This window comes from Colossoma macropomum, unplaced genomic scaffold (genome assembly GCF_904425465.1).
Source record: "Colossoma macropomum unplaced genomic scaffold, Colossoma_macropomum, whole genome shotgun sequence".
Lineage (NCBI taxonomy): Eukaryota > Metazoa > Chordata > Actinopteri > Characiformes > Serrasalmidae > Colossoma > Colossoma macropomum.
Window position 1 is genome coordinate 39,281,757 of NW_023494787.1, and position 21,905 is coordinate 39,303,661.

A 21,905-nucleotide genomic window follows, 5' to 3' on the forward strand; every position below is an offset into this window, starting at 1 on the left:
TTTTGATGAACTATTCTACTGCTTGCTTCACCTGACACTGAACCTGTTGCATGACTGTGGTGAGAAACTACAGGTTCCATGTCTACATGTTGAGTAGTAGATGTTGTGGCATGTATGCAGCGTTTCTGTATGGTCTGCTGAACAACGTTACTTAACTGAAGCAGGAGATTCCCTGATCTTCTAGCTGAAGCAATTCATCTCCATACATGTAATCACAAAACAGCTCTCTTCACAGAAGCGTTTAAAGCGCTCAAGTCCCCATCTGTAACCTGACTAATGCTTTCAGCTACGCTATACAATTCGCTGGCTGTGAGGGCATGCAGGCTTTTTTTGATGTTCCAAGCAACTGTCTTTCTCTCAGCGTTGGCCATGGTATACAAGTATCTGATGAGGTGAGGTGTCAGGTAGCATTGGTGCAAGCTGTTAGCCACCACATTCCCAACTAATGTAAACTATTATTTTTGACATATATTCAACATATTTCTACAGGATTCACAAAAGTAAATGATCTTCACAACTTTACAGTGTGATGCACATATACAACAGGAACTCAGTGTTACTGACCTTGAAATAAGGAGAACAAAGGGAGAGTTGTAAAAAATGTAGCTTTAGGGTTTACAGGCCATTTCCTCTTTGACTCATGAGGGTTAGCCCAGTCCCTATAGAGTTTCTAGAGCTCGCCCTAGTGTCCAACCCAGCAACCAACTTTTAACTGAGGTTTTGAATGTGGATAACAAACTTGCAATAATAAAAAAACACGTTACCTAGAGAAAACATTTAAGTCCTTGCCCTTTTTCCTCTTTTACAATTATATAATCCACTGTGCATTCACATAGGCGTTAGTGTCACAACAGCACTGGTGGTGCAATGTCTTTGCAACATCATCTACTTCTCTGATTTTTCTGATCTGTTTTCCTCCTACACCCATAATTTCTCACTGAATGTAACTCAGCATTCTCAAAGTTGTGTATATAACTTCATATCAGATTGGCATGTTTACAAAAGTTACACTCATTTCCGATGACCAGTTTCTTGGTAACTGCTAACTTTTTCTCTTAAACCCCCCACCCTGCCCCATGTGACATTCTGCCCCAGTCCAATATCAAGTATTTCCTTTTTCGCTATGCCATGCCCCAAAGCTCAGTCACTATAAATTCATAGTTTCTTTAAAGCCCTCACATTTGACAAGGACTTCAGCATCTCCAAGTGCAGGTTTGTACTTCTCATTAAGTTATTTTATGCCAACAGTAGATATCTAAGTACAGCAGTTATATAATTAGTAATTACTTAGATTAATTAGGGAAATATTCTATTTCAGATAAATTACTGCAAATCCAATTTAGATATAGAACAGTTTAGATATTTATTGTACTCTTTTTGCCTTGTTAAATAACTTTGTTATTTTTTTACCTTTCATGCTTAAAAATTCAGGTTGTAGTGCAGGTGTAAATAAAACAGCAAAACACCATAAATAAAACAGAGTAAGGCAAAAAGAACATTAAAGAATGTGTCTTTATGTAAAAAAGCAAAAATTCACAATAAACAACTGATGAAATATATAAATAATAGCAATATGAAAGACCAGTATATGTGAAAAAGCAAGAACTAAGAAAATACTAACTTAAGTAAATAAGTTAATTCACTAATATTTGAAATGTTTTACAATGAAATAGCCTATGTAAATCCTGTGTTTTCTGTTATTTTACATAAGGATTGTATATTCTTTATTCTGATGTAAAAGTGGCCTGAAGTTGAAAGAATTAAGGTTGTGCTACCTCAGTAAAGGCCTGATATCAGTAATGTTGAAATCTGAAAACATGCCTCATTTCAAAAAACTGTGTAAAATATTTTTAGAGGTATTCTCAAAAGCCTTATTGTCACATTAATGGACATTATAAACAACTTTATAATTTATTACATTCATTATAACTCAAACACTGACAATTAGACTAACAGAGATTTCTTTTTAAAAAGTGATATTCATTTGAAGGTAAACAGGACTGGTTCTTGATCTTATAGACAGGCTTTTTTAAGGATGCAAAAAATACCAAATGACATATGACAAGTAGCTGAGAGATGATATACAACCCCATTTCCAAAAAAGTTCAGACGCTGTGCAAAATGTAAATAAAAACAAAATGCAATGACGTACAAATCATTTAAACAAAGACAACACATCAAATTTGAAACTGAGAAATTTTATTGTTTGTTTAAAAAAATATATTTTGAATTTGAAGCCAACAACAGAAAACACCTGGAGGTTGATTGACAACAGGTTAGTAACATGATTGGGTATAAAAAGAGCATCTCAGAGAGGCTGAGTCTTTTAGAAGTAAAGATGAGGAGGGGTTCGCCACTCTGTGAAAGACTGCACAAGCAAATAATGCAACAATTCCAGAATGTTGAATTTCTCAACATAAAATAGCAAGTAGAAGAAGTTGGGGATTTCATCATCTATGGTACATAATAACAAAAAAAGATTCAGAGAATATGGAGAAATCTCTGTATGCAAGGGACAAGGCCAGAAACCAGTATTTGCTGACCATGATCTTTGGGTCCTCAGGCGGCACTGCATTAAAAACAAGATTCTCTAGTGGAAATCACTGCATGAGCTCAGAAACACTTCTGAAAACCACTGTCTGTGAAAACAGTTAATCGCTATATTCACAAATGCAAACTCTAAAATGCAAAGAAAAAACCTTCCACCTTTTCTGCACCTGAGCTCTTTTAAAATGGACTGAGGGGAAGTGGAAAAGTGTCCAACTGTGGTCCAACAAATCAACATTTGGAATTCTTTTTGGAAATCATGGACACTGTGTCCTCTGGGCTAAAGACCACTCAGCTTGTTATCAGTGCACAGTTCAAAAGCCAGTATTCATGATGGTATAGGGGTGCATTAGTGCACACGGCATGGGTGACGTGCACATTTGTAAAGGCACCATTAATGCTGAGTGATATATACATGTTTTGGGAAAATATGCTGCCATCCACACTGGATCTTTTTCAGAGAAGGCCTTGATTATTTCAGCAAGACAATGTAAAACCACATCCTGCGTGTATTAGAACAGCATTGCTCCATATTAAAAGAGTCTGGGTGCTAAACTGGCCTGCCTGCAGTCCAGACCTGTCACCCACTGATAAAACGTTGAAATGAAAAATACGACAAAAGAGACCCCGAACTGTTGAGCAGCTGAGATCCTATATCAAACAAGAATGAAAAAAACATTTCAATTTCAAAACTACAGCAGTGTCTCCTCATTTCACAAATGCTTACAGAGCGTTGATAAAAGAAGAGGTGATGGAACACAGTGGTAAACATGCCCCCGTCCCAACTTTTTTGGAATGTGTTGTTGGCATCAAATTCAACATTGCCATATATTTTTCAAAAAACAATAAAATTTCTCAGTTTCAACATTTGATATGTTGTCTTTGTAGTATTTTCATAGTATTTTAGTATTTAGTATTTATTAACATTTCGCACAGCGTCTCGACTACTTTGGAAATGGGGCTGTAAATCTATGGAGTGGTTTAAATAAAGAAAAGCTGCTCTGTTTGAATCAAGCCAGATTTCCGTCATAAAGATAAAATCTCATTTTTGCTTATTTATGAGAAATTCTTCTCACAGTTGATCTCTGGACTCAACAAGTTTGGCAGTGTTGTACCCTTGAATTTATTAGTAGATTTTATATTATGAGTAATGGGTCATGTAATTACCATCACACCAGTCTCTCAATCAACAATTTACTGGAAAGTTTGCTCTGCTCTGCTAAGTTTCACTTTCTCTCCTGTAAGTGAGTAAAGTATAATGATCCTGTTTTCTTTTTTTATACTGTACAGCAGTGTGGTGAAGTGTTCCTTAACGCTTACCTTGCATAATTTGAGTAAGTATGACACTATATCAAACAAGAATGCAACTTGTTGCAACACAACATCAACTCTTGTGTTGCAGAATTACTGCACTACATTAATGGAGAAAGAAATGTGTTTACAAAATTATAATTTCTCACATTTGTTTTTTACCCCATTTCTTCAGAGATGGACAAGAGCAGAATTTCTGAAAGGTAATTTTTGCCTTTTTAAAATGATTGTTCAGCTAGAGAATGTCAGAGTTTGTAATTATGAACAATGTAGGGGGGGTTTGCTACATAATATGTCATGCTTCATAAATCAGTCTCATAATTTATGCATTATATATATAATCAAATTTCAAATATCTGTAATTTCTAACTAATGAAAGTAGTACCAATGAATATGATTTCTGATTTACTCAGCAAACAGTATTTCAATGATGTCAAAACAGACTACTTGAAAATAAAAGAAATATGAAATGAAATGTGTATGCGTGAATGAGAGAGCTTGAATGACAGTGCCTGCATGCTCATGATTCAGAGAGAGCTAGAGAGCGCCTGCATGCGCATGAGCGAGAGAGATAGAGAGTGCCTGTGTGCCAATGAGTAAGAGAGAGCTTTCTTTTTTAATTACCATGCATATAACATTACAAATAAGGACATCCATATTAAAGATCACAACAGACGTATACATTCAACAACATCAACTAAACACAAGGAAAAGGACAAAACAAAATAACTATAATGAACAATTTCATTCTTCCAGCAAACTTAACTCCTTCATATACCTATTAGTAGACATAGCTTTTTACTGCTAAGGCATAAAATTCAACTAAGAAAACATTTAAAACACTGAGGTGAGGCTTAAATTTACCAAATTTTGTCTTATGTATGTAGTATTTCCCAAAAAGGATCATCAGATTCAAACACGTTTTATTTCCAAATAATTCTCACTGTCCCTTGGTGGATGAAAGTTGATGTCATCCAGGGTACTGGGAATACTGGAAATAAGTCGAATTCTCTGGAAGTTGATCCAGACAAAGAGTCTTGTCTGCAGTTTCAAATTAAAGACTTGATGACTTCACTTTAACAAGGCCTCTGACCACCTTTCACAAGCTTGACTGAGTATTCTCAATCAGCTGATCAGCTGCTTAGGCTACAGTGACTTGAATTAACTTGAAATAGTTAAACTAGTCCAAGATAGGCCTACTGGTTCCTTTGTTCTCTGTTGCACTGTCCATGTGGTGCAGACAATGGAAAAAGGTCAAACGGAGGAGGGGTTCTCTCTTAGAGGTCTAACCCTTTTTATGAGAGAAAGGCTGGAGAGAAAGAAGAATTGTTGGGAAAGGTCTTTTAACACCTGCTACTGGACACGCCTGTTTGAGGGGAGCTTGCTTTGAGCATTTCAGGTGGTGGTGACACCTACTGGTTGGCATGGTTCCTACAACATTTTTTTTTTTTCCACTGTTTGTTGTACTGCAAGTATTTGAAATTAATTTTTGTGTGCTTCTGCCTAACGTTTTACAATGACTGTGGCTAAGCTTGAATCTTTTTGATTTAGAAAAGAAGTTTGGTTCTACTAAGTCAAGCTAGTCAGTGATGTAGAAAACTAACAGTGAAACACTTGAATCTCAGTACATGCAGCTGTCACAGATAAATGAAAGGTATTAACTGTTTATGTCTTTTATTACACACTTGTATTGAAACCACTCCTGTGTGTGTAACAGCGAAGTGAGAATTGGTCACTCTCTGAATGAAGCTGAGAAAAAGCATTTGGCCAAAAGGAGAGAGACTGTTCTACAGTGCCTGAAGCAGCTTGGAATATTCTGCAGTGAGGTAAATCATATTTTTTTAATATGTAAGCTTTAGTGCCAGATTTACTAAGGAGCATGCAAAACCTGCAGCATGTACTAAAATTTAGTTAGCACAGCTGGCTTTATTTTGTGAGTTACTATGACTTTCCATTTAAATTATATCACCCTCAAACTGGCTAATTTGAAATGAAGAGGCATTAATATACAGAAAGAAGAAATTCTCTCTAAAAGAGCTGTGAGTTCTGATGGTGGAGATGCATCCCAGCAGCTAAAAGACAAGCACTTCTACTATAATATACTACAATACATCATACTACAGTATATAGTATACTACTGTAGTTTAGTGCAATGCTATAATTGTTATAGATAATTCCTTATTTGAGTTTGTAAGATTCCTCAATACCAGATGCATTATGAACAACTGCATTATTATATGCATCTAGCAACACATTTCATTCTACATCACATTTTAGAAATTCAGAATATTTTTCAAAAAACAAAAACATTTTTCAGTTTCAACATCTGATATGTTGTCTTTGTACTTTTTCAATTAAATATAAGGTTTAAATGATTTGCACATCATTGCATTTTGCATTTTGCACAGCGTCCCAACTTTTTTGGAAATGGGGTTGTATTTAGGATTTGTGTTTCAATGATGGCAGGATGAGGTACCTAACATCGCAGTGCTGGGCTCTGGTGGAGGTTTGAGAGCTATGGTTGGACTGCTGGGATCACTTAGTCAGCTGAAAGAAGATGGACTCCTGGACTGCATCATGTACCTGTGTGGAGTTTCAGGATCTACCTGGTACTGATACAAAACAGATATTTCAATTACTTATTTAGGTCCATTAATTTGGACTATACATATTTATAAATATCTAGACTTTATGATTTGGTTTATGTGCTTCATGGTGTTAATATAAGACAGTAATAATAATAAAAAGGCTAGAAAATACATATTTAAGATAGCCTTTCAGACCAATTTAGATATTCAAATATCTGGAAAAGTTAATGAACGGATATCAGAAGAATCGTTGGGAAGAGACCAAATGAGCTTATCAACAAATATTAACTTTTCATTATACACAAACATGAACTCAACTGCAGGGTAAAAGAAAAATTACCTCAAATGAATACTTAGCATCTCGTGTACCTTTAAAAACATACCCCTTCAGAAAAGCTAATGAGGTTGCACTAACACTAGAGCTAACAAGAGCTGTGTACTTCTTGAGTGGATGGTGTGTCAAAGTAATATTGAAAACAGAAAAATCTTTTCATTATTTTTAGTTTTAACTAGCACCAGCTAGACTACTTTGCCTAGTTACCACTGCATGACCTCTGCCTTCTCAATCACATGTTGTTAAGAATTACTTAATTGCAGGGCTGGATTGGGAATTAAATTTAGTGATGGATTATTTTTGTTTAGAGCACCCCATTACAATCACTGCTTGCTAAAGAATGGACTAAAATTACAGGATAAGCCATTATAATTCACTTATTCAGAGAGATTTTTATTCAGAGTTCTTTTTTATCTCATTACCTTCCAAATACTTCTTTGTATAGCAATGGCATTTGGCCAGAACAAGCATCAAACTTCCATGTATCTTTTGTCCAGGAGAGTGAAGTTACACACCTATGAACACAATGGTTCATCCAAAACATTATTACTTAGATCTTTGAGTGGTAAAGATTTTCATACCTATCCAGGAGGAACGACGCTAATTCTGTATCCAACTCTATCCCCTTCTCATGGAAGAATTCCATTGGTGAAAAGCGCTTCCAATGTAGTTTTTTGTTGTAGCATGTTTGTTGTTAAGTTTTTTGGCAGCGCATCATGTTTTTCCCCACAGTACCATAGCCTGGTGGGGCAGGTCATTAACCAGATTCTAGCAAGTTTTCTGAGCTGAACAAACAGAAATGGGGGCAGAGTAATGTGGTGTAGGGAAGGGTCTTACAAAATAACTGACAAAAGGTCAGTCTAAACACAGATTAAACCTCTGCCTAACTCTACAGTTTTAAAAACAGTTTTTCTCAGACACATAATACACTTATCATGTTGTACAAATTTACACAATTTTTTTTAGTAATACATTTTTTACATCATTTTTATTAGTAATAAAACAAATAAATAGACCAATCCATCTTTAATCAGAACAGGTCCAGTGTAAAAATATAACTTGTTAACCACTTAAATGGCCAGGGGCTGCCAGCAGGCCCAAAGTTGTATTACACACTTTTATAACCTAAACATAGCTCAGCCAGTGTTTCCTGCCTTCCACCCAATGATTGCTGGGACAGGCTCCAGCACCCCCGCGACCCAGAAGTATAAGCGGCTTAGATAATATATGTGTGTGTGCACGCATGCGTGTGTGTGTAATAAGCCTGGGATTTTAAGGGGTTACCTTTTGGTAATTTTGCATCTTTGTCTATTGATTATTGATAACATCAGTTCTTCTTCTTTTTCTTCTTCTTCTTCTTCTTCTTCTTCTTATTATTATTATTATTATTATTGTTATTACAACACTGTCTTGTCCATCTGTTCTCTGAAGGTGCATGGCATCATTATATGAAGAACCAGACTGGTCCACCAAACTGGAGACTCTGAAAGATAACATTGTCCGAAGGCTTGCTGAAGGCAAAGTCAGTTGTTCAGAGATGGGTAAAAAACTGGTGAAATACTATACAGAAAAAGACAACTTCAGCATGACAGATGTGTGGGCAGCGCTGATTGTGTCTAACATGGTGAAGGAGGTAAGAATAATTTATATCTCTTCTCATACTCTCATACAAATCCAAACAAATCACAGAACACAGTTTCAAAAAATAATACGAAATTTAAAGATTTTAATATTTCACTTATGGCATACACCTGTGCTGCAAGTATATTAGTGAAGTTTAGAAAGACTGTTTCAGGTTTAATAGGTACTAAACCAGGGTTTCTCAACCCGTGGGCCACGAAACATCCCCTAGTGGTCGGTGGGCCTGTACTCAGGGTGAGACCGTAGTTCATAGTGGGCCGGTAACGTCACTGTAAGTCATAAGTCTGAGTATCTAAACCTAGATTAATCACAGCCTGAGAATCTAAATCTGGATTAACAAATAAAGTCAAAGCCACTGGTGTAAAAGGGGTAAACCATGTCTATGTTTTGTCATGCTCAAGCATCTTAGACAACATAATGGTACAGTAATAACCTAGAATTTGTTAGGGGGCCAGCTGGCAGTAAGTAATTCATTAGGCAGATCTGGCATTGCTTTTATTATAGAAAACACTTTAGTCTGTTGGGCAGAAAGTCCTCTGTAAATGCACTTCAGCTTTTGCTAGCACACGTTAGATCACAAGTATGTTAGCTTGCACAGTAGCTAACCTATTATAAGTTTTAGTAAGTTACAGTTCACACCCTTTTAAATCGCACTAACACTTCAGCTAGATTAGCTAATATGCTGGCTACCTAACATACGTGCTATATAAACTACAGACTAGCCAGCGATTTCTAGCTGTTTTGTCTCTTTCCTTTAAACACAGCATTGCTTGCAGTTACTTTTAAGTTACTGTATTCACATGAGATACCCTCGCATGTGATCTACTCATCTTTTGCACAAACTTGTGAGTCCAAGACAACTCAAGTGCTTGCTGCCATTAATGCCAAAGGGGGGGCATACCAAATACTAAAAAATTTGAAATTCATATTAAAATTTCAAAAATTCTACTTTTCACTCAAATTGTTTTGGTGGTCATGTAATGAAAATATGTGTATTAAATTGGAAAAAAAATAGGAGCATTTTCACTAGTGGTCTCAGATTTCAGGATGTTACTGTAACAGTCTGTATTCTCTGTATTTCACAGATAGATGAACACAGACTCTCAGAGCAGAGAGGCAACTACACCAATGACCCGTATCCCATTTACACTGTGATTGACAAGCAGTGTAAATATGATAGACTGAATGCAGGTAATTTTCATGTGTGTGTGTGTGTGTGTGTGTGTGTGTGTGTGTATGTCATAACATGGAAAACTTACAATAAATTCTGTTTGTAGATGTCTGGTTTGAGATCACTCCAGAAGAGTCAGGTTATTCTCTCTCTGGAGTCTTTGTGGATTCCTCCTGTTTGGGAAGTCATTTTGAGAATGGAAAGGAGATTAAGAAGCAGCCTGAGACAGATATGCTGTTCTTACGAGGTAACACATCAAATGAAAAAAAAAAAAAAACACAATCCGGTAACAAGGTAAATTGGGAATCTTTTTGTGTGTTACATACATTTGGCTTTGGAAAATCTTTTATACACTGGATAAAAATATTATACTCCACATGGCATCTATCATTACTAATGATATAACTTCATAAATCTTTGCACTGTTTTGTGGTACTCTATAAGGATGTCCACTCTCATCAGTATGGAACCCCTAGCAAACCCCTGGCATCTCATCCTAAAACAGCACTCACAAGATAAGTCTATATACAAATAAGGCATTACTCTTTTTGAAAAAACCCTACAAAATCTATCAAAGAAGTTACCAAGAGAATTCACCATTTTTTTCAAGTATCTGACTAAATCTGCAATACTGCCAATATGTAGGTCTGACTGGAATGTTGCATCCCAGAATCATCCTTTGCCTCTCACTATGAACAATTTCACAAACCAAAATAAAATACTCCTCCAGCCTGTCTGAATTATTCCAACTGAACGTCATGCCATTATTAAAACAACAGAAGATCTCATTAATTGCTGGATGACCTTACAAATTTCTATAATGTGTCTCACTACCACAATTAAAATGACGATACTACTGAAGGTTAACTGCTTATTCAAGATCTCAATCAAACTAAAATGGTTCAAAACATTACAAGCACTAACATCAAAATTCTACTGGAGCAATAACAAAAACAAAAATAGCAGAATACAACAGTACCAAAAGACAAAGAATACCAAAAGACAGCAGAGTTGACACATTTTATGCTATTCTGTGTATGACTGCATTTGTCTTTAAAGTGGACCAACTATGCTTGTCTGTTTTTTCCCTTTCTTTAGTGTGGTCAATAGCTTTTTATTCATGCAAACAGTCTGCAAAGTTATAAGGCCTAGAGCAGCCTACACACCAGAGGGAGTAACACTCACCCACAGAAACCACTTTTCTTAGCTGTCTGAAACGTCTCATTGAAATTCCAGCCTTTTCTCTGTGAAAAAGGTGACATTAGCTCATAACACAATCCTTATTGCCCACCAACAACAGGCTTGGAATGCCTTCACACAAAGCACGGTAACTAGTCAAGGCCAGGAAAAGTGTGTTCGGTTTTGTAGTCATGTTGTGAAGACACTGACGTTTTCTCTCAGAGCTTTCTCAGTGCTGTAATCTGGCTGACTGTTTCTTTCTTCTTTTTCTTTTTGGAATTTGTACAGGTCTCTGTGGCAGTGCCATCGCGGATATGGCAGAGAACAAAACATACCTCTATGAGGCACTAAAACAGCAGATTGAAGGTATGAAGCTCTCTCAGTTTATTAATCTGTTCATTTATTCCTCCTTTACAGAGTGTAACTCTTTTAGTTACTGGATACTAAATCAGGTTATGTTGTGCAACCTTCAACCACCGACCATAGTCAACCTGTAATGTGACAGAATGAGTCAGATGCTCATGGGTAAAAAGGGAAAGAGAGGCTTTACTGTTTGAGTCGAGATCCAGAACCGTAGTCAATACACAGGCACAGGTCCAAAAAAGACACAAAATACAAAAACACAAACAAAACAACCGGCAAACAGTTCAAAATGGGTCAGGCAAAAAGGCAGAGTCGAAAAACAGGAATACAGTCAGAACCAGAAATGCACAACAAGGGAATGAAACGCTCAGTAGCGCTGTGAAAAGAAGCAATGACTAAAGCTAAAAGCCCAGCTTTATACTAACACTAACTATAGGCAACAGGTGAACCAATCAATATTCAGGAGACTGTGAGCGATGACTGAAGCGTAAGGAAGGGTCAGGAGTCAGGTAATTCCCCAGCTGGTTCTGGGAAATGGAGTACAAGGAGGCTTCAGAGGATGGGAGGGATGCGTGACACAACCACCCACTTTTTATACAATATGAGATTTAAAATAAAATGCCAGTATGGTGCTGTTGTTATTGTAGCAGATGTTTTGATGGATTTTGAAATTAGTGATTAATAATTTATGTCAGTCATCACTAAATTTACTGTAAGTTCTGAATGTTAGATGATCCATTTATTCTGATTTTTATGTTAAATGAGTCACAAAATAATAAGCAATGTTTCACACATTCTGTGTTTCTCCATCTTGCACAGAAATGGGTTTTAAATGCTATACTCAGCTTTACCTCATTGTAAAGAGCTGATTCTCTTAGTTTAAATGGTATGTTTGTTGTATTTGCTTTCTACTCAGAAAGGAAAGGGTTAAAGTTAGTGTCTCTTTACACTTCTTTCATTATTTTTTCCTAAAATAGACATACGTGGAAGCAGAGAAGAAAGACATTTAGTACGAACAACAGATCTGAGGGAAGGTCAGCAGGCACTCTTAGCACTTGTGAACCTGAATCTTTGTGTGTTAAGAGGGGAGGATCCTACAAATGACCTCCGTACCATAGAGGACCTACCAAAAGGTTGTATTCATCAACATATTTTATAACACATGACAGTATAACTACCCCCAACACACACACACACACACACACACACACACACACACATTTAAATCATTATATGTATTTATTTTATATGATTGTTTTTGCCTAGATGAATGTGATGGAATCGTAAGGTTGACCTTTGATCTACAGAAGACAACATCAGAAGGGAAAATCTCAGAGACAGAGTTAAAGAATTACACCCAGCGTGTTTACAGTTTTATCAAAGAAAAGCTTCAGGGGCTGGGGTCTCGGTTTGGTGAGTGGAACCCTTCTATTGATACATTTTCAAAACAATGCACTCCAGACTCTTCTACTGATTAAATTATACTAAATCACAAGCCTGTGCTCTGTGCCTTTTCCTGAAACAGATTTATACATTTGCATGCTGTGCCAGGTGCTTGTCCCCCGGGCTCCGATGATGGCTGTGCCTGACACAAATGCATTTTAGCTCTGTGTTTTATTATTACAACCCTGACAGTGTTTTGTGTTTCAGTTAACTAGTATTATCCTATAAGTTTATAATAAGAGACACATTCAGTTATTCTCTGCCTTTTGTCTTAAAAACTGGTGTAACTGCTGTGATGTCATGTTTTGTATATGATTATTAATGCAGTGCAATAATCCTTCTTTAAATGGCATGAGAATCTTTTTAATGTCTTTACTAGTTATTGTAGTCTAAACCCAGACTGTATTAGAAATCTGGAGTCAGCCTCATTTTTTTCATTTAATCTTATTTTGTCAGATATGTGGAGGGCCATTGTAAGATCTTTGGAACTGCTTGCGAGCTGGACCTGGGGGACAACTTATGACTTCCTCTACAAAATGAAAGGTGGGAAATTGACTAGAATTAAAATGAAGTATGTGCTATATAAATACACACACACACACACACACACACACACACACACACAGATGCACTCCTTAGTTTTAATTTGAGGGTATTCACATCCTAATTGAAGGAAGGGTTTAGGAATTACAGCTCTTTAATATGTAGCTGCCTCTTTTTCAAGGGACCAAAGGTAATTGGACAGTTATCTCAAAAGCTATTTCATGGGTTGCATGGGCTATTCCCTCATTAATCCATCACCAATTAAGCAGGTAAAAGGTCTGGAGTTGATTCCAGGTGTGGCATTTGCATTTAAAAGCTGTTGCTGTGAACCCACAACATGCAGTCAAAGGAGCTCTGGATGGAAGTGAAACAGACCATCATTAGGCTGAAAAAAAGAAGGAATCCATCAGAGAGATAGCAGAAATGTTAGGAGTGGACAAATCAACAGTTTGGTACATTCTGGGAAAAAAAGAGCGCACTGGTGAGCTCGGGAACTCAAAAAGGCCTGGATGTCCACAGAAGACAACAGTGGTGGATGATTGCAGAATCCTTTCCATGGTAAAGAAAAATCCCTTCACAACATCCACCCAAGTGAAGAACACTCTCCAGGAAGTAGGTGTATCAGTATCTAAGTCTACCATAAAGAGAAGATTTCATGAGAGCAAATACAGAGGGTTCACCACAAGGTGTAAACCATTAATCAGCCTCAAAAATAGAAAGGCCAGATTAGACTTTGCCAGCCCAGTTCTGGAGCAGCATTCTTTGGACAGATGAAACTAAGATCAACCTGTACCAGAATGATGAGAAGAAGAAAGTATGGAGAAGGCTTGTAACGGCTCATGATCCAAAGCACACCACATCCTCAGTAAAACATAGTGGAAGCAGTGTGATGGCATGAGTATGCATGGCTTCCAATGGCACTGGGTCACTAGTGTTTATTGATGATGTGACAGAAGACAGCCTTAGTATGTAATAAGCCTTGGATTTTAAGGGGTTAAGTTCTGCTTATCTACCTGTTGTTAACATTATCCCCCCTGACGCCCTCCCCAACTGCCTCAAAAATAAAAGTTTGATTCTCCAGCACGCATATCTATCGTGTCTGTGGTACATTGTTGGGAATAGATGGCAGTTCATGGCTGTTCACCAGGTTTACCTTATTAAAATGAAACCAAAATTGAGATTTCAAAGGAGAGCCAAGAAAGATAGACAGAAAGTAAAAAGAGAGCAGGCAAATTCTTACCCGTTTCTTTCTAAAAAATCTGCATTTTATTTTCTAGTTCACATATGTGTTGCTTGTTGCTGTATATTCCTTTTGAGAAACGGTCATGTAAATTTGTAGTCTCTGCTATGTTGGTGTATTTTTCTTTCAAAAAAGCTTTTGTTGTTCAAAAGGCTGTTGGGATTTTCTTAGAAGAGTCAGTTCCGCAGAGTCAGTTCTTGTCTCTAGTGTTGGTTTAGGCTGTCTAATAATGCTAATTTCCCATGTGTTTACTAAGTCAGCAAGAATGCATCATTAGTAAAACACCATACACATGGAAAAAGGGCTGTAAATGTAAACCCATAACACTAGGAAACATCCTGTTTGATCATGATCAGTGGCTGAGCACTGTTCAGTTTCTGAGTGCACTACTCAATATTAGTACATAAAATTAGTACCATATTGAGACAACAGAAAGCCAAAGTAGATCACATGTAGCCTCCAGTGTACACAGCGAAGGGTTTGTTACCTCCGCTAACATTACTAGCCTAGTCCTTTTTCACGTCATATCATTCAGCTTGAAAACAGCGAGTTAATGAAAGTAGTTAGCTGGTTATAAAATGTGATTAGTGATGCTGAAAGTTTTATTTCATTAAATGTAAATGAGTAGAGTGGAACAATGAACTTGAGCTTGTTCATATGCATTCTACAGCTCTGCTGTGTGACGCTAGACCGTCTCACAATGCTGTGGTCCACTGCAGCCTTTTTTGAACTATACACAACAGCGCAATGAAGCCCCCTACCCTGTCTTCTCATTCGAATATAGAAAACAACCCTTTTATCACAGATGAGAGAATCCTAGATTAAGACACAGTCTACAAAAGCTGAATTAAAGCTCACCCTCCATTCAACACAGATGACTTCCAAAAATCAAAAAAAAATTTAAAAACTGAGAAAAAAAATATTTCTGTTTTAAAATATTATAAAGTATTGTTTGTTCCTGTGTTATTAGAGAAAGACATCGACCCCAGTATCCTTAACTCAGAGACGAGAGAATACGAAGATGCTGGAGTGTTACTCAACTCACCCTACTTCTCAGTGCTGAGAAAAGAACGAGACATCGACCTCATCATTTCCCTTGACAACAGTGCAGGAAATCCCTTTGAGGTACTTCACATGCATGCATGCCCACACACACACACACACACACTAGATTTCATTCAACTCAACATTAGGACATAGAGAGTTTGAACCCCAGTGATCGCATAGCTGTCCGTATCTCAGAGGCCGGAGTCAGTGGGAAACTGAGCAGGAAACAAATTGATTCCTTAATTGAGAAACTAGAAATAAGAGTTAGAAGAACTTTTGGCTGGTTCAGAACAGTTTAAAGAATGTTTCTTATCTTCTTTCCTTGATTTTGACTGATCTGCACCCCATGCATGACTACAAGATTAAAGATCAGAGCAAAATTAAGGAAAGCAGAGAGGATATCTCAGCTTCCTGGTGAGGAATGCATTAATAAAATCACTAACGATCAACAAACATAACATTTACCTTTTAAAATGCACTGAAGCATGAGGTGAAAAAAAGTGTGTTGTAATTTCACAAGGATATAGCTGGCTAACACACTGACATAGTTGGAGTGTTTGCTATATTTTTTTTTTACCCTGTGTCATTTTAAGCATGCAATAATTCACACCCTTGGTTCAATTCGTCTATTAATCCCCAGGTTTAGGTGGTGTGTTAAAACAGGAAAATCCTTCCTGGCCTGGAAAAATTGCAGTCTATTTTTTTTACTTATGACTGTTGTTGATTGTTCAGCCAACATCAGTTGCAAAGTTGAAAGTTTACAATTCAAATGTGAAGATTTTATGATTTTAAACTCTTTTTGTAGTAATATGGTGTTTAGAAAATTAAAAACAAACAGCATTTAATGAGAAATTACTGACTTTTTCCCAAGAGAATCAAATAGATATTATTACTATTTTGTATTTTAAATAGGTCTTCACACTATATGTATTATTAAAAGGTGCTTTATCCCTGGCAGGAACCTTACAGGAATCTGCTCCTCTAGAGATTTGATTTGTCATTATTCCCACACTTACTAGCATTTCAGCTGCTATTCATATTAAGCTATATATCACTAAAATTACAGTGAACAATTGTGGCAGCTTTCAATAGAAGTGTTAATGGACTATAGAGTACATAGTGACAAACAAATCAGTCACTTAATGACAACAGTGAAAATTGACAGTTCAACCTAAAACAATTACTTCATGTGGTAAAAGCAATTTAACTGGTTTTATTTAACAAAAATGTAGTTTAGATGAACAAAAGCAATACTTCACATTTCAACAACACTCTGCCCTATTCCACTCATTCGTGTTAATAGATTTTCTTGTTTTCATAGTACTGTATCACAGTGTATTTACAGGAGTTAATATTTAATAGAGAATTGGTTCTTTTTTGCAGACGGTGGTTAAAACTGCTAAATTGTGCAAAGATCTTCACATTGCTTTCCCTGAAGTTGTTGTACCTGCTGAAGATGCAGAACCACAGGACTTCTATGTGTTTAGAGGATACAGCAAAGCTCCAACTGTGATCCACATCCCTCTTTTCAATGCCGTTAACTGCAAAGGTAACTCCAGGTTACTGAAAATAAACATTCTTGTATATAATTGTTTTTGCTGTAATGTTAGTATCCTGCACTCAGTGGTGAACTGTCACTATTAGAGTTAGGCCTTCAATTTGGCCAAAACATGAGGAAAAAATCTACCTCAACAGTAATGCTAACCTTTGCCAGTGGCCCTATAGGATTTCAGTAGTTTTTTAGTGCTAAGCTAATGGTGATTCTCATGAACACTTTCTGATTAAGCTGAAGTTGACTTGTTTAAATTTTCTGTTCCACCTTAAATGATGCAGCAGTGCCTAAATGCACCAGAATGTAAATACTGCAGCGATTTAGGGTGGAATGGAAAATTTGTTGGCACTAGAATGTAACTGCTGTAGCATTTAAGGTGGGACAGAACATTTGAAAAAGAGCAGTTCTAGATCAAACACAGACATTTGAAGTTTCTATACAACATTCCATGTTTTACTTCAAGCTTGTGACAGACATATTAATATAAACTTTACTGTAGCAGTTTCACAGTAGCTCTTTCAGTAGTGAGCTCTAAAAGAGTTTCCATTTCTAACAGCCCATTGATTAGACTGCCATTCATATACAGTTAGTGACTTCCAGAATGTTGTAAGAAATGTTTATTTCTAACAAAATTGGTCCCACCATTGGAAATCAAAGCATGACTAATTGATTCTTCTGCCACTTCCTATTATAGGCCAGTGAAAGTTCATCTAATGTGTTAAATTTCTTTAGCTCTTGAAGTGTTCACCAGTAGGAGAGCTCATTTAGTTATACCAAAGTCATTATAGGAAGGTCTGTCCACTCCACAGCCATCTTGGCAATCCCATCGGGCAGATACTTCCACTCATACAAGACCAGACTCTTTACTCTTTGAATATAAAACCGAAACTAAAAGCCACATGAATGTTTCAAAAACATATTTGAAATCACTGCTGATATTTGACCAAAGCTGTGTAAATAGTTTGCAGCATTCAGCGCAAATAACACACAAAACACAAATTTTCAGCCTGTTCTGGCTACTGCAAATATGCAGATCTCTGCAACGAAAGGGAGGTTTTGACAGCAAGCTGACTGGCTCATTTTTTTGAAGGGCAGGAAAATTCCCATAAGCAGACATATTGAGTGTTACAAGATTTCCCATTCATTTTTCAACCAGTGACCTGTCTCCTCCTTTATAATCTAACTGGCTATATTTACCTGAATACCACAGAGAAAAATAATTCGTGATTGGTCAATTTTCTGCTCGGCATTTGAAGAATTTAACTCTTTTCTTTCCATCCTATAAATGACAATAGAGTTTAGCATGATTCTATAGAATAAAGATTAGAAATTAGAAGTTAGAAGGCCCTGAGGGTTCCCCTCTGATTGTACTGTGTATATTGTGAAGTGACAGAAATGCAGCAGTGCTCTAAACAGTAAATGTCTGTTTCCACAGGAGAAGTTGAGAAGTGGGAGAAAACATATCAGACCATTCAAATGAGCTACAGTCATGAAATGATCACCAAACTTCTGGAGAAAGCAGCTTTAAACATCAAGAACAACAAGGAGAAACTGCTCAAAGAGATTAAAAACATAACTGAAGAGAAGAAAACTTCCAAGCATGGAAAGATGTGATGAGTGAAGTATAACATCAATATAAATATTTCAAAAAGAGATAGTCAGTAAGTTCAGTCACACTTTATTTTGAGGTTCCCCTATAGATGATCTACAGATACTTCTTAACAATCTTACTGGTGATAGTCAATTGATTTTTATTTACAACATTATGGTCAGGGTTATGAGTAGGTATAAGTTTAGGGTCAAAGTTAATGTCAGTATTAAGTTTTTATAGAATCTTACACACTTATTTTCAAGTTCCGTTAATAGACATTTAGTTAAATGTTAATTAAAGATAGACTGAGCCTCTATAAAGCATCTATAGTGGGCCATCAAAATAACAGTAAGTTCTTTTATGTGTCAGACATATAACAAATAATCATCATTTTGTGTGTAATGAAGTAGAAGTTACTTTTGTAGAGTACAGAATGGGCAAATTTGTCTATTTGTCTATTAAAATTATAACCATGACTGTTTCAGTTTTGTCTAAACGAATCTAAAGTGTGGTTTATGTCTCTCAGTCTTGTTTGCACTTGTGATTGTTCAGTTGGTGTCTCATTAAAAGATTAGGATCATAAATGGTTTATAAACTAAACATTATTTCAACTAGAACGAGTAAGTCCACGATAGTCAATAAAATCTATTGATTTTTTTCTTTTGGAAATTGAAAAACAACTCAATATCTGTCAGTTACTTGTTGTATAAGGTGTGTATGCTGTATTTGTGGGCCTATGTTTGAACTGAAATTAATGCTTGGCTTAATGAGAGCCCTTGGCATGTTCTTGATTTTTATAAGCACTATTTTGTGTTTTTTACTATAAATATTGCTTGTTAAATTCCTTATTATGTCTCGTGAACTATTTACTTCACAAGAGATTTCACAAGAACTTGCTGTGGTAGAATGATGGATGGTACAGGAATAAAAAGAAAACTGAAGATAACAGTAACAGCGCTCCCATATGACCCTGCAACAGTTGTTTCCAAACCGTGGTAATGGCATTGTGGGTTTGTTAAAAAGGAGTCTGACATTAATATTCATTTAATTTCGTTCCATTAGGCATGTGTGATTCTGGTTACCATTCCAGTGCTGTGTTATGATGAAATTCTAAAGGAAGCCTGCTGTGATTAGAGCTTTGCCATTAGCATTTGGTTATGTGTTTGTGGTGTCTGTTCTTGTTGTGCTACTGCTAAACAAAAAAATAAATGGATGATATGTGTTGGTGAGCATTTCGTTATTCGCTATTCATTTTACAGCTGCAAACTTTCTCTCACACACATGAGCAACACACATGGTAACACATTAGCATTTGCCAAAGTATAGCACTGAGGCTTTCTCTCCGGTCTCCTTTCTTGGTATGCTGTGAAAACAGGTACACAGGATAAAGACATACTCCAAAAGGGGTCAAGGTTAGATTAAAATGCCATGAAGCTTTGTCATTTTTTGATGAACCAAGACTCTCAACTACAGGGACTTCAAAGCAAACTAATGGAGCTTTTCTTAGTTTATAAAAGTGTGAAATAGAACTTTGGGCCCACATATGAGCCCATGACTTGGCAAAGGGTTAAGTTAGGGTAATACCATCCTTAATATGTTGTGGCGGTGGAGAGACGGAGCCGCCGTGGCCACACCCCCACACACGTGCGAGCTGCCCCTCTCCCTTGTTTTGATGCTGTGGCTAATGAGGGGAGGAGGATGCTGACCTGCATGCCACACACCAGGAGAGAGAGCTGAGGACTAAAAAGAGAGAAAAAAGTACTGGATTTAATCTGTTCACTTGATTATGTGTAAATAAAGCTCTTTAGTTCACTCGCGCTCGTGTTTGTGTGTGTGTCTCTGAGCTCTCGTTGGGTTTCCCAGTCAGTGGGCGTTGGCCCCTCTCCCCGCCGTGCCACAATGTGCTGTGCAAAACCTGTGTAAAACTTCAAACTATCCCTCGAGGGCATGTACAGTTTGGTTTGTGTCCACAGTAAAACGCAATTAATTATTGTATTAAATCATGTTGCCATTTCTCGTGTCTGATCTTTTTTTTGCCTGCTGCTTTCAGTACAGCATCAACTTCAAAACTTGCAGTGATGTTAGCTTACATTTGGTGAGGTATGTTGCTCAGACAGTCTGGGACATTCTATATATAATGACAAGAGAAAGTATTGATTTGTAAGTTCTAATGTACTTTTACAAATGTGCAAGTTACCCACTAATATCCCCTGCATCATGACGGTCCATAGCTTTTGAATTTTACGTTGGTAACAATCTGCAAGATCTTCTGTGAAGTGAGAAAGATCTTACTTCTGTGGCCTGGAGCACACAATGTCTATTTCCACAAACAATCACAAAAGTTGACTTCACACAATACATGTCAGATCACAATACAAGTTTTCACTGTGCATCAGTTCATTTCAGACGAACTTGAGCCCAAACAAGCTTTGGACTTACATTTTTAACTTTCATTTGAGAATACAGCAGTGAACGGTATGCACTGGCAATGGTTAGTCAAAATATTAATGTGGTGATATCTATCACAGAAGCATGCCGGTTTTGAATGCAGTGTACTCTGAGGGGTCGAAGGTCACAGGCATTCATGGTTTTCAGCCTTTCACTTTACACAAAGAGATTTCTCAAGATTCCCAGAAACTTTAGAGGTTATTATGAACTGTAGAGGGTGAAGTACCAGATTGTTGAGTAATGTTTTTTTTTTTTATATATATTTCACAGCATTCCTAATCTTAAATTGCCCTGTCCCAAATTTTTTGGAACATGCAGGCGTCAATTTCAGAATAAGCACATGTTGGTAAGATAAAACATTACATATCTTGTCTTTGTACTGTTTTTGTTTAAATACATTTAAGGTAGATTTATAAATCACTACTTTTTGTTTTTTAGCATTTCACATGCTGTCCCAGCTGTTTTGGAATTGGGTTTGTATTTGTTGATAAATGTCATAACAAAACATTGACAGTATAGAAGCAATGCAGTATGATACTAATATCAAGATGGCACACTTTAATCAATAATAAGCCTTAGTATGTAATAAGCCTGGAATGTTAAGAGGTTAATATTAAGCATTTAGAGCTCATCAGAAAGATTCTTTGAAACTTTTTTTTAATTCTCAGACAAAGGGGCAGGTGCTACATGCAATCCAGATGCTCTGAATGCATCTCTATGTGCTCAAATGTAATATCAGATTGGCAGGTTTAAAACGCAGCACTCATTCCTTCTGTTGAAAGCCTTTCTCCCTTCTGCTGATAATGCAGCCAAGGATATACTGCTAACCGTAGACACGTACACATAGATAGTTCATTGGCTGCTGGATTGTGTGTCTACGTCACTGCCATATTGGTCTGGGCAGAAG

At 36.8% G+C, this 21,905-nt stretch overlaps 1 protein-coding gene across 2 annotated transcripts; it reads left to right on the plus strand.

Annotated features, from left to right (window-relative positions):
• The first annotated feature begins 1,146 nt into the window (after positions 1 to 1,146).
• On the plus strand, positions 1,147 to 18,583 carry LOC118806034 (cytosolic phospholipase A2 gamma-like). 2 transcript variants are annotated; one of them, XM_036567297.1, is made up of 15 exons: positions 1,147 to 1,212; positions 3,838 to 3,881; positions 4,034 to 4,061; positions 5,573 to 5,684; positions 6,325 to 6,467; positions 8,212 to 8,413; positions 9,507 to 9,612; positions 9,699 to 9,839; positions 11,060 to 11,137; positions 12,112 to 12,267; positions 12,401 to 12,547; positions 13,034 to 13,120; positions 15,331 to 15,485; positions 16,791 to 16,956; positions 18,395 to 18,583. In XM_036567297.1, the coding sequence occupies exons 3-15, from the start codon at positions 4,036 to 4,038 to the stop codon at positions 18,571 to 18,573; spliced, it is 1,698 nt and encodes a 565-aa protein (XP_036423190.1). In that variant the 5' UTR covers positions 1,147 to 1,212; positions 3,838 to 3,881; positions 4,034 to 4,035; the 3' UTR covers positions 18,574 to 18,583. The 2 variants fall into 2 exon arrangements, with proteins under 2 accessions (XP_036423190.1, XP_036423191.1); XM_036567298.1 differs by having other exon boundaries at positions 5,576 to 5,684.
• The last annotated feature ends 3,322 nt before the right edge of the window (positions 18,584 to 21,905 follow it).